The 12265-nt window shown below is 41.3% G+C and overlaps 1 protein-coding gene across 6 annotated transcripts; it reads right to left on the bottom strand.

Moving 5' to 3' along the window:
- Nucleotides 1–2999: 2999 nt before the first annotated feature.
- On the bottom strand, nt 3000–9311 carry fut7 (fucosyltransferase 7 (alpha (1,3) fucosyltransferase)). 6 transcript variants are annotated; one of them, XM_049020937.1, is made up of 5 exons: nt 9204–9311; nt 8587–8995; nt 6682–6769; nt 3872–5078; nt 3000–3667 (listed from the first exon to the last, which is right to left on the bottom strand). In XM_049020937.1, the coding sequence occupies exons 4-5, from the start codon at nt 4975–4977 to the stop codon at nt 3646–3648; spliced, it is 1128 nt and encodes a 375-aa protein (XP_048876894.1). In that variant the 5' UTR covers nt 4978–5078; nt 6682–6769; nt 8587–8995; nt 9204–9311; the 3' UTR covers nt 3000–3645. The 6 variants fall into 6 exon arrangements, with proteins under 6 accessions (XP_048876894.1, XP_048876892.1, XP_048876893.1 ...); XM_049020935.1 differs by lacking the exons at nt 8587–8995; nt 9204–9311 and adding an exon at nt 8372–8579; XM_049020936.1 differs by lacking the exons at nt 8587–8995; nt 9204–9311 and adding an exon at nt 8372–8579 and having other exon boundaries at nt 3872–5073.
- Nucleotides 9312–12265: the final 2954 nt, after the last annotated feature.

Genomic DNA, 12265 nt, shown 5'->3' with positions numbered 1-12265 from the left:
ATTTGTCTCCATTAAAATTACATGTGAATTCCACTTAGACTGCTGTTACTTCCAGTGTTGCTTCATAGTGTTGGGTGTGTGCCGACTGATGTGACTGATTACCCGCCTGCCATCAGTGAACTCAACTGTTTGAATCAGAGCTGAGGCCTTGCTTTGCTGTAGCACCTGTTCTCGCTGTTTGCCTGTTTTTAAACTGTCTGGGTTTCTCGTTGCCGTGGGTACACCCCCCTCCCCCCCAAATTCTCTTTCCGTTCAGCAGGGGTACATGGTCCTGGGTAAGATTACAACCTGCCCCACCCAATGTTCTGTTATTGCCCCTTATGCATTACATATAGCAGTTATAAGGTGAAACGGGACTTGCAGCTGCAGGGATTTGGTTGACATGCCGATATTTTAAGGTTTATCGGTTTTGGCAGCACCAATCTTCAACCAAAGGGGAACCCCCACCCCCAAGAACAACAATTCTTTAATAGGGTTGCTCCGTGGGTGTGTACCCTCAGATGAAATCCTGCAAGCACTCTTACCTGTGGGAGTAGATCTGTACTTTGATCAATCATTCCTCTTGACTCCTGCATTCGGTCTTAATTTTTTTTCTTTCTCCCGCTCTGGGTTGAGTCTGGATTTGACTAATCCCCATAACTGTTCACCTCTTGCGAAGACCTGTTTTTGGTTTCACTCTAACTAGATGCTGGTAATCCAAGAAATTACATCGGAAGGACCTTTGGTTTTGAATCTCCATTCACCTCGACTCCTTGGCAGGTCTGCTCCTACACACCACCTGCTTATGAAGCGACGGAGCAGTCCGTCTCCTGAAGCAGGACCTGCTGCACTTGGTTACACAGGACTGACCAGAAGGGTCCTAGTGGTATTTTGAGTGCTGTGCTGAGTGATTCTGAGAGTCTTGTATAAATGAAAACAGGATGTGCTGCATGTACTATTGTTCCATGGTGTGTATGATGGTTTAATGCAGTGATACCCTCCTCCCAATCACACCGTGAAGATTTTTGTATGTGTGAAGCAGCTAGTGTGAATTCTTTAGAAAAATATCCTCCCAGCAGTCTGTGGGTTTTGTGGATGTCGGTAAGGGTGAGTTGGGTCTGTGGTGGGTCATGCGGTACTCCTGCACCTTTTGTTGCCGCTTGCTATGGAGGTGGTAGCATTGAAGGACGAGTAGCACAAAGAGTGCGCCCCCCCCCGTGGGGGCAATGGGGCTGTCTTGCGCTCAGAGTAGGCGGCCTTTGGGAAGGTGTGAATGAGACTATGGAATTTTGTTAGCGTTGCTCTTGGTCTGCTTATGTGATGTGAGGGGGTGTGAATATTTTAGTAGAAACTTCACGGATTTGTTTGGAATGAACTTTGTGGGTGGGTTGTTCACTGGTGAACCCAGACTCGTGATCGCCCTGTGGTTGAAGAAAAGTTTGGTGTGTGTGTCTGTACTTTTTCACCATGTGTAATAATGTATGTATCTAACTCACGGCTTTCTGGCTCTTTGTAAGATGTTTGGTTTAGGGCTGAACAATATGGACCACAAACCATATCTCGGTGTTTTTAGACAATACAGCATCTGATGTATACGTCTCTCTCCTGAGCAGTAGGATAAATGTTCAGTTATGACTCGCATGTAAAATGTCACATGCTTTTAGGTATGGTCAAGGTGAAATGCCAAATATAGGGTTTCCTTCCCTCTTTGTAAATACACGACTCTTCACCATGAACTTTTTTTTTTTATTATTCAAACTCAATGTACGTGCTGGATGGCTCCCATAAATCAGCTGTGCCACTGGCCAGCAGCAGGATGTTCCTCCTTGGTTTCACATTTGCTTTCAAGATGGAAGGCAAACGATTACAGATGGGGAAACTCAACGTAAAGCCCATTGTCATTGCAAATGGCTCTTTAAGCAGGAACTTAAACACAACAAACTTTTTTTTGTAATCGAATTACAATTTTCACCATGATTTTCAGTTTCTTTTTTCCTAGTCACATCTGCTTTAAGTTGAGTAATGTTAGTCTACTTGCGTCTAGCTTTTATCAGAACTTGAGCACCACAGCAGTAAATGTTTCTATCTTCAGTGCGAAGTCATAGGCTCACGCTGTGGCACAGATGTAGAGAACGCTGTGAGTCAGTTGCCACTATTTCTTCAAAAATGCATGTGATCTTGTGTATGCTGTGCCTGGCTTGTCGCGGTACAGCGTTCGGCAGTGGTCTGCCGTCATACTTGTTCCAGAAAGCTTGGTAGCGATGCTCCGTTAAGTGAATGTAATGGTGAAAGCGTTCTCCTTGTTCATCGCTCGCCATACCAAGGTGTTCTTTAAGTGAAAGGTCTGCATTTTCATTGACGTGTCACACCCCAGTTTCTGGTATGAAGCGAGCAGATCCTGATCACCTTCCATGTATGCAGAAGGCTTATGGTTACTCAAAGATTCTGCAGAGCCTCCTGAATATCTCCCAAACTTCCTGAGAAAATAAGACCATCATTCAGCAAAACGCACGTGAGTTAGGGCCCTGTAAGTATCCCTTTCTCCAGGTTTGAGGTACTGGTGGTTGGAAAGTTCTCAACAAGGAGCTGAACACCCTATGAGTTCCTTTTACACATGGACTCTTCAACGTTCATCTGATATGGAGATGTGGCAGATATGTAGATCAAGCAGAGACTGAAACTGGGCACTGCTTATTCCCGGCTCTCACCGACAGGATTGCAAATTTTACAGTAATTAGGTGGCCGTTGTGCTTTCGTCATGAATGAACTACACACATTACGGAAACTGTCTGGATGATTGACACAATTTCTATGTATGAGGCCCACTGAAATCGATCTGTCAATGCCGTCTGTAGCGTAAAATATACAGACAACTGTCGTTAAATCTCCCAATATGCTCAAGCTAATTACACGAATTATGCAATACATCATTAGCTGCTTCATAGAAACTCGATGGGTTAGAGAGAAACTAAACGCAAATTTGAAATCAGCATGAAAAACACCACACAGCTCACATAAAGTTCTTTGAGATGAAAATGACCTGTTGACCTGTGTAATCATTGAAAGTGCTTAACTGGAAAGATCATTTCAATACACGAGGAACTAGCCTTTGGCAAAATAAATACTGCACACTGGAATATCTTAAACACGGCAGCTGTTTGGCAATGTTTTAACATGAAATGAACAAAGTGGCAATGGTTCGTCACCTTTCCCCTCCATCAAATTCCTCCTTGAAAGACTAGCTGAATGGTTTGATTTTAGCTGTGTATTCGGAGATTATGTTCAACGTGTAAACTCTCCTACGGGTCTCTCAAAAAAACCACAATCTTTAGAGTCTTTAGAATTTTTTTTTGCATGGTAAAATATTTGTACAAACTCTCATCCTAAATCTTGTCTTGAAAATATATCGATATGCTGTAAATCTGATATGCTGCCATGGCTAAGATGTTTATGTGGCGTTTCTGTCCGTTAGTGTGTCTGCTGTTTGAAAACTGTTGGGTTTCACCTCAACCCACTAGGAAGTTTCTCTTCTGACTGCCCACTTCCACAGGTTACTGCATACTTAGCTGGTTTGTGGTAAACCATGTCGAGTCACTGCTGAACCTCTGTGTCAAGCCTTTTCCAGAACTCTGCAGGGTAGGTGTCGCGTGCCTCCGATTACTGGTTTCAGTCTTGGTTTTCGGTGCTTCTGCATTTGTACGAAAATGATATGCGAACAGTTTTTTGCAATTTACACGGTAACAAAAAAAACTCCAGGCAAATTCACTACACATTGGCAAAGCAGGATTCGAACCCCTCAGCTCTAGAGATATGACAGTACACTGCTTCCCACTGACCCTCCCCGGCCAGCTTTTGAAATGCAGATCTGATAAAACGTTACTTGTTGGCCCACCCTTGGAGGTCTCGGTAGATCTTCTTGGGTGGCAACTTGTGGTAAACCGTGCAAACCTTGCACAGTCTCTCTCTCCAGTCAGTATAGAGCTTCACGTCGTGGTTGCGGTGCCATTTGAAGTACGACCTGTACCTTGTTGGGTTTGCCGTTGTCTGTGTGAGGTACTCCGCCAGCTCCTCCACGGTCTTGAAGTCATCTACATGGATGAAGGAGTTGTGAGGCACCATGGCCTCATAGTTTTCCCGTGGAGGACCCAAGACCACCGGCACTGTACCTGCCTGAAAAGAGTTTTGCCACAGCTTCTCAGTGATGTAGTCTTTGTATTGTGCGTTCTCAAAAGCCAAGTAGAAGTGGCAGCGGGAGATGGTCGGCAGAAGCTTTCCATGTGGAAGTGGCCTTTTGAAGCTATTTCCATAAAGGTCCAGGTTAATTATTTTCATGAGTTTCTGGACAACCTTAACCCTTGCCTGTTGAGGATTGTAGTTGCTGATCACCCAACAGGCCAGTGAAGACTTGTTCTCATGGAAGACATTGTTCTCGTCATCCTTAGCATGTATCTTGGAAACCAGTTCTCCGTAGGGTATGAAGATGTCAGCATCGCGGCGGTAGCTCATGGTCCAGTTGAACAGACCATCGTAGGAGGCCAGGTTGCCGTTGGAGGCCGGAGACTCCAGTGACAGCCAGAGCCACTTCTGGTTAGCTGGACGGTGGAGGTGCAGCGGTAGCTGCAGTTGGCGGGTCTTTAGTTCATGGTGGTGAAAGACAACGACGTCGGCCTGGCTGAACAGCGAGTGGTTGTCATGGAGGTGGCAGCCAGGGATGCGGTACATATCCCAACAGATGTCACCGGCTAGGCTGTAAGGGTGCCCGAATGGCCAATGCCAGATCAAGATGCTGATGCTGGAATTATGTTTAGGGGCATTGAAAATGCCACTATTCAGATTGTCGTGGAGGTAGAGCAAAGAGAAGACAGTCAAACAGACCAGGAAGCAGGTGACCATTGAATATATTTTCACTGGCATTCCAACCAGAGTGTTCTTTGCCTCGTGCTGCCTCGGTTGGAACAATGGATGGGTGGATGGAACTTGCATAGAATTCACTTGCATAGTAAAAACAAGTACTGATTTTATAATTCGCCCTGCCAAGGAAGCTTGCTGACACTCTGACGCCAATTTCCAGAGCTCCTCCTAGCTGGTCGGGTCCTGTTCTGGACATGAAGAAACATTAGTTTATACAGTTGTCATGGTAAGAGAGTCATCATGAAAATAGCAAAATAGCTCAGTGATGTAATGGGTTCCACTCAGCTAAGCTGTAAAACACCTTCATTATCGCTTTTGTTACATATATTAAAATAGCTTCCTATTTTGTCAATGCAATTCTTGTGAAAGGTTAATCTGCATCCTAAGGTTTATTGGGTACTTTTACTATAAAACAAATTTGCTATAAATTTACCTATTTAATACCAGTGGAATTTTAATTAAAATTTGAGGCTTAATTTAGCCATTTCACTAAACCACTATGCAACCGGAAACTTTCTTTGTTTTGATGCTTTTTTTTCACCCACATTTTTATCTGGGGTGGATGTTGCTTTTCCACTCCCTTTCCGGCTCATTCGACGTTCTTCTCTTCCGTTGATAAGATGACTGGGTGTTGCTTTATTTGCCCTACTGAACATTCATATGGACTGTCCCCAGTCACTATTCTGCAGACAACATTTCACTGGATATAAAGGGATTTGGACTAGTGGCATTACTCTGAGTTCTGCTTTGGGGGGGGGGGGTTCAAGTCTCCCCATAGGGGTTTGTATTGGCTGGTTCTGATTCCTGGGGGGGTTGTAACCTCCAATGATTCACTTTCATGGACATTGGTGTAATTTACACTCCAGCTGTTTTATACAATGGGCAGATCTGCTCCTCCCCCCCCCCCCCCCCGTGCCCCCCTTAAATATGTATGCTCTACTGAAATTAATGTGTTCTCATTACTACTAGTACTGTTGTTGTTAATTTCAATGTATATGTAATTAATAATAACAGGAAAAAGTAATCAAGCTTGTGCAAGCAAGACGGTTCAAGAATTCAGAGTGAGTTTTTTATTTTTTTATTTTATATATATATATATATATTATATAAAATTAGTAAAAACTAAATTAATGCGACTGCAAAGCATTGCAAAAATAGCATCGGTTTTCAGAATTGTCTTTTGCATCTTAATCTCAATCTAGTTTAAATAATACCTGGAGGACATTAAGATCAATTGCATTTGGGCCCCCTTAACAGAACTGGCCCCAGTCACCCCCCCCCCCCCCCCCCCCCCCCCCCCCACCCGCCCTCCATTAAAATGGTCGAGAATTGCCAGTGATTTTACACTGTGAGCCTATCAGTCATTTTGTAAATGAGATTTTAAACCTAATACTGAAACTAGTGGGTGAACTGTCCAGGGTTTCTAGCTATTTAAAGGGCTGTAATTTAAGGATCTTCCTATGCATCCATGCTGGAAAGGTTTGCTGACACTTAGTGTACAATAGGAGAGTGTGTAGCCACACGGTGGGATTCATTTTCAGCCTGGGGGGGTTTATGCCCACGACCAGCCCATTTTCTCGTCGACAATATTGATTGTCCTATAATTCACTATTTGTAAATACTAATATGAACATACTGTTTCAATACAAAATATCAGCTTTTTGTACTGTGGAATTCTTAATATATCTAATGAATATGTAAAATTATATGGAAATGAAACATCGGTATATATTGCACTCCGATAAAAAGAGATTCTGCACCTTTAAAAAGTGTGCAGTTTTTCTGTCCTACCTGGACTTTTTCTACCATCCGTCGTTTGAGAGGTTTCCAGTAATTAGCAATAGCAAGCGATTAGCTGTGGCACCTCTGCACCTGTGCACTGCCATGGCAAGACAAACAGTCATATTAGTATAAGGCTTATTCATCAGAACTTTATTCTTACTAGTAAAAAGTAACATTCTTACTATAATGCAATTTTCACTAGTAAGAAGGTTAAAGGTATCTGCAATGCAATTCTGACTAGTAAGAATTCCATAATATCGAGCTCTATAATTCAGTTTTTACTAGTCATATATTTCCATTGACACCCATTGTATTTTTGCCTCACATATCCTAAATTGAAGTTTTATTAGTGAAATGTCATATTGTATAGATCTATAATAATTTTTTTACTAGTAAGAACTCCCATTGTAGATATCTGTAATTACATTTTGACTAGTGACAATTCCAGGTCCAAGTTTACTAACTGGCTCTGCAGTCGCCCCAAGTACAGCGCACTTCTCACTTTTTGTTATTTCATAAATAGAATAGCATGAAGTATCCATGTTAGTGTCGTTTATCGCCAGACATCTTAACTTTTTAGAAATTAAATGGAGGTTTCCGCAAATTCTATTCTAACTAGTTAGAATGCAAATTCTTGATAGAAATTCAGTTGTAACTAGTTATGATGCCATTTCTTCATATCAGAAATTTTATTTCAGATAGAGATTCGAAACCCTTTTCTCATTTTGCAAATGTCTGATATCAAGAATTCAGTTGTAACTAGTTTTTTAAATTAGATTTGAATTATTACTAATTAAAAATTAATTCCTAATATTAGAAAATGAATTGTCATCCAGTAAAATGTATTTCTATTACCGATAATTGGCTATAATAGTTAAAACTGAATATACGATATCATCAGAGGTGGAGATTTCAGGTCCAGAGAGTTCAAATCCAGACCAAGATTAAGTATAGAAAAATGAAAATTGAGAAAGGTCTAAATCAAGAAAAAATCCGACTCAGTCTTTTTAAATACTGGCCACGGCAGTATGTACCTGTTAAGTATAAACTCGTTGGTTGAAACCAAAATCTTGGTCTGGATTTGTACTCTCTGGACCTGAAATTTCCACCTATGCATATCAATAATGTGCATTTTATGTAGTTTAAGTTACTTAGGAGGCTTCAAATAGCTATACGTGTTCTCCATCTAGGTTTAGTTGATATTTTATCTCAGCGTTGCATTCAGCAGGTGGTGCAGCGTGTAAGGAGCTCGCGCTACTGCTGAGGCTTGCTGGTTTAAAACGCAAAGTTCTCATGGCGCCGGATACAATGAACATCCAAGTAATTAGACATGTTGCTTAAAAGAAGCGACAGCAGAAAAGGACGCGAACGTTAGCCGAATTGGATTGAAGGACCGTTGCAGTTAGTTATAGCCTCGCTGTTGAAATATTGTGGGCAAAGGTGCGGGTTGCGCCGCTGGGTTAATGAGGATTTCAGCATAAAAAGCAAGGCAAGCAGATTTCAAACAAAATCGTTTAAGGGAGAGTGATCATAAAGCACTTTAAATAACAGATACAGAAAATGGATGAATGGGTAGATGAATGATTAAGACTTGAGCCAAGTAAAACACTGATGCTTTATTTCTCCTCCGAAACACACACACACACACGTACGCCTTTACATAGGTAGGTTAATTTTAGAATTAATGGAAAACCCTTACCTTAATATTGACAAATATCCGGGAACTACTTAAAATATTAAAATGCGAAAATAACTCACTAATTCATGTATTCATTCACTTTCATTTGACATGTCTGAAGTTTTGGCTCAGGTTGAAAGTGACGCCTTTAAATAACATTTTCGTTATTTGCTGAGCACAAAAAGAAAAAAAATCTGAGGAACCCGAAAGCACGGGCCCCTCCTTTAAAGGCGTACCGCTCTCGCGCCGCATGTTCTCCATCTTTCCTGTACCTCCCGTACATCTTTGAGACCCAAAAGGCAGGTGTCTAGACATAAGGCATTTTGACTTGTTTGGACTTCAGTGTAATGTGTAGGTCATCAGGCAAGAAAGTATTGCTCATCCTGCCCCAATCTCTCGCTGTTACATTCTAGTTGTGAGTACGTAAAAAAAAATTTTTATTTGCCACTCTAATACCACGCACTCAGAACCTGCATGTTAACTGGGTTTGCTAGTCGGCTTACTCAAATCTCTAGCTATTTTCAATATTCATCTTTTGCGGGTCATCCATCTTGAGCCAGTTCTTCTGGATGTCTTGAAGGGTGTTGGGAAGGTGATGGGAACGTGCCTGTCCATCTTGGTTTTCCATGTAGAATCCCAGTAAGCCTAGAACCCATTCCAGGAAGCACAGGGACAAGAAAATCAAATGTTCAAGAACTTAAAGACACTACAAATAGAACAGAGCAGCTAGAGGAACCTTGTGAAACCTTCCTGTTGCAAAATGCTGCTTCTTTACTTCCTCGTGGCATTGCAACATCTTGTAGAAATGTGCTGACACCTCTGTGTTTGCTCATGAATGTTTTATATTCTGTACCTGTGTAAACAAGCTCAGAACCCAAATTCATTCAATCCTCAGGTTCAATTTTGCCTCTCAGTGGTACCATGAAGCTGCCACCCACCATCCCGGAAACCTTATCTGCTGTGACTTTGTTCGTATGGCTTTCCTGTCCCCCGCCCACCTATTTCAGATTTTCATTTCTCAAAAGGGAAACGAAAGCTTAACTGCCAGTGTCAGACTCCTTTAAGCTTTCATTAGAAAAACATGGATTTGTTTACCCATTTGACTCAAACCTGGCTGCTGTTTTCACTTCCACCAACATGTGCAAAATCTCTACATTCATCCAGCCACTTTTGGAAATATTGCAGTTCTGGTACACCGTCCTCATGTGAGCTGACATTATGACGAAGCTTGTTCTCCTTTCAGCCTTAGTCAGTACCTCCATTCTAAGGGTGCTTTCCCACTGCATCAGGTACCATACTGGGTACTTTCCCTTTTCCATCGATTTCCGGTCGCGTACCTGTACCAAAAGTTCCAATAGCTAAAGTGATGCATGCCAAATTGCTTTATTTCGGCAGTTTTGAGAGGCCCACAAACATCCCCACATTGGCCCACGGTCATGTGTTATTCCAAAGGCCATTTTCCTGCCCTTGTACAAATTTCTTGCCTCAGCTTTCATGTTATTGGTCACTGATTTCAGTTGGCTTAGAGAAGTTCACCTTCTACTCTAAGCCCCTTTTCATCAGTGATCCCCCCAGCCACTCGTGGGAATTTTACTCACACAAAAATGGTCTGAGGACAGAATGATAAAAAATTATGGGTTCAGAGAGAGAACCAATCAGATTGTAGAGGAGGTGGGACCAAGACATCAGATTGGTTGATTTTTTTTTTTTTTTTTCCTACTGTCTTGCTCCATTCGAGTCCCTGCCAGTTGCACAAGGTACATCATTTGTTTACAATTACTGTAAAATACTGATGACAGTTTCCTGTTTCATTCGGGATGATGCCACCACAGGGTTGCACTTCTGTCACTTGTCACCCATCCGAGTTATGAAACTCCTGTGAGTGTCAAATTGTGATAACTCACTGGTCTCTATCATTGCTCCCACAGCATTTATTCCCACCCAAAACTGCACCCAAATTGTTGTAATTCCTCCTGTTTCCTCCAGGGGATATTAAGGTTAAATCCCTTCTACACGGTCAGTCATGAAAATGCATCCCATGGAAAATTTAGATATTTTATATTTAGACATGAAGATCCTGATCATGTTTTATATGCTGTGGTTAATGTGACACCATTTAACAAAAACAACTGGAAATTTGTAAAGAAACACAACTTCATAGAAATGGAATGTAATTTGTGGCAATGGGTCTGAATGAAACCCGAATTTAATGATTAAGAGGCGTGTTCCAATACTTTTTTTTCCACACAGTATATTTTGCCTCTGTCATATGGAAAAAAACTGCAAATTATTTGAAAGTTAGTTGAACAGCTTTTAAGACCCAGGTTTGCACAAACGTGAGGAAAATGGATAAATTATGTGACCTTATGGCAAATCGGTAAATGTGGATCCATGTTTATCTGTTTGATTTTTACTGTCTGTTTTGTTTACTGTCTGACGTCTCTGCAGAGGCAAACCTGAGCACTAGGGGGAGCACTTGCGTAACACAATTCTGTTAAAACACAGCAGTCTCCTGTCTAAATGACGGCCGTGGTATTTATTACGGGTCTACTCCGAGACGAAGCAGAACACATCCTGGCGTGAGGATGCTAGTTTGATCCCACCCAATACGGTGATTATAAAAATATTTGCAAGAGAAATCACTGAATATTCATTCACAGATGTCCTGGATTTTTTCGGCTTCCTAACTAATTGCACATACTTATCTACACACGGTAGTCAGTAATCAAAAAAAAAAAGAAAACTCATTACTCAAAGCCCTCCAAGCACGCAGTTTTTATCCATGTATATTGCAAGGATTTTTTTTTTCTTCTAAACTCCTCCTGAAATCTGCTGATGCGTTTGAGTGCGATGTGCATTAATGCAACTCGTTCCATGTGGTAAAACTGGAAATTTTCTCAGTTGCATCTATCTGCATTTGTCTCCTGAGACTACAGGTAATACTTTCAAAAACAGCCCACTTTCCTCATGCCACAGAATTGGCTTTCTCGGCACATGCAGGGGTACCCTACTTATGGACAACTTGTGCTGTTTGCAACAAAAGTGACTGGCCTCAACAGTACTGGAATTAGCACGTAGGTCTATAGGTAGAGTATTGCCTACAGTGATGCTAGTTATTTATTTTTACTTACTGTTGTTCTTATTGTATATTTGTCCAAATGATTCCTGCAAGTAAGAATTTTTAAACTTTGACAGTCATTTCACTTTGCTTGTAGCGGGTTTTTTTCCGTGCTGGTCTCCTGCTGGTGATTATAATCACAATGTTTCTTGAAACAACAGAACTGTTTACGGAAAACCTTAAAATAGACAAACCAGCGATGGTTTTTCACTTATAAATGTCCTGAAGTGTTATGGGCCAATAATATGACTAACACTGTGGTAAAGTCACATGGTTTGCACACATTTTGAAATTCTAAGAATTTTCTTGGAAACCTGTTTTTACAACTTTGCACTCCTGTGACTCAGCTGCCTTTTAAACACTTTTTTGTATATTTGGTTGTTATGACCCTGGGATATTGGTCTGAAAAATTACAGATTACTGCATTCTCACCGTCGCAGGTTTCTGCGAATTTTGCAAGAGATAGGGGAAGCTGAAATTTGTGAGAAGAATGTTGAAAGTAAAACTTTATTTTATAAAATTCTAGCGGAAAGCAGGATAATAAAGGTAAAACAAGTGGGAATCAAGATTGGGGAACTGAAGTTGTACATGAAGTCTGACTTGCTTATATATGTACACTTAAATATGATAATGAAGCCTTTTTGCCATGCGCTGTACCAGCATGTTGAGCATAGAGATTAGACAATGAAACAACTAGAAAGGCAAGTCTGTAGTTTGACAGATTAGTAAAAACTGTATCACAAAGAACTACTATTAAGTGGTCTGCTGGTTTGCCTGATATGTAGGCTTACCACACT

Source organism: Brienomyrus brachyistius, chromosome 7 (assembly GCF_023856365.1).
Source record: "Brienomyrus brachyistius isolate T26 chromosome 7, BBRACH_0.4, whole genome shotgun sequence".
Classification (NCBI taxonomy): Eukaryota; Metazoa; Chordata; class Actinopteri; order Osteoglossiformes; family Mormyridae; genus Brienomyrus; species Brienomyrus brachyistius.
This window is presented reverse-complemented; position numbering and strand designations above follow the sequence as displayed.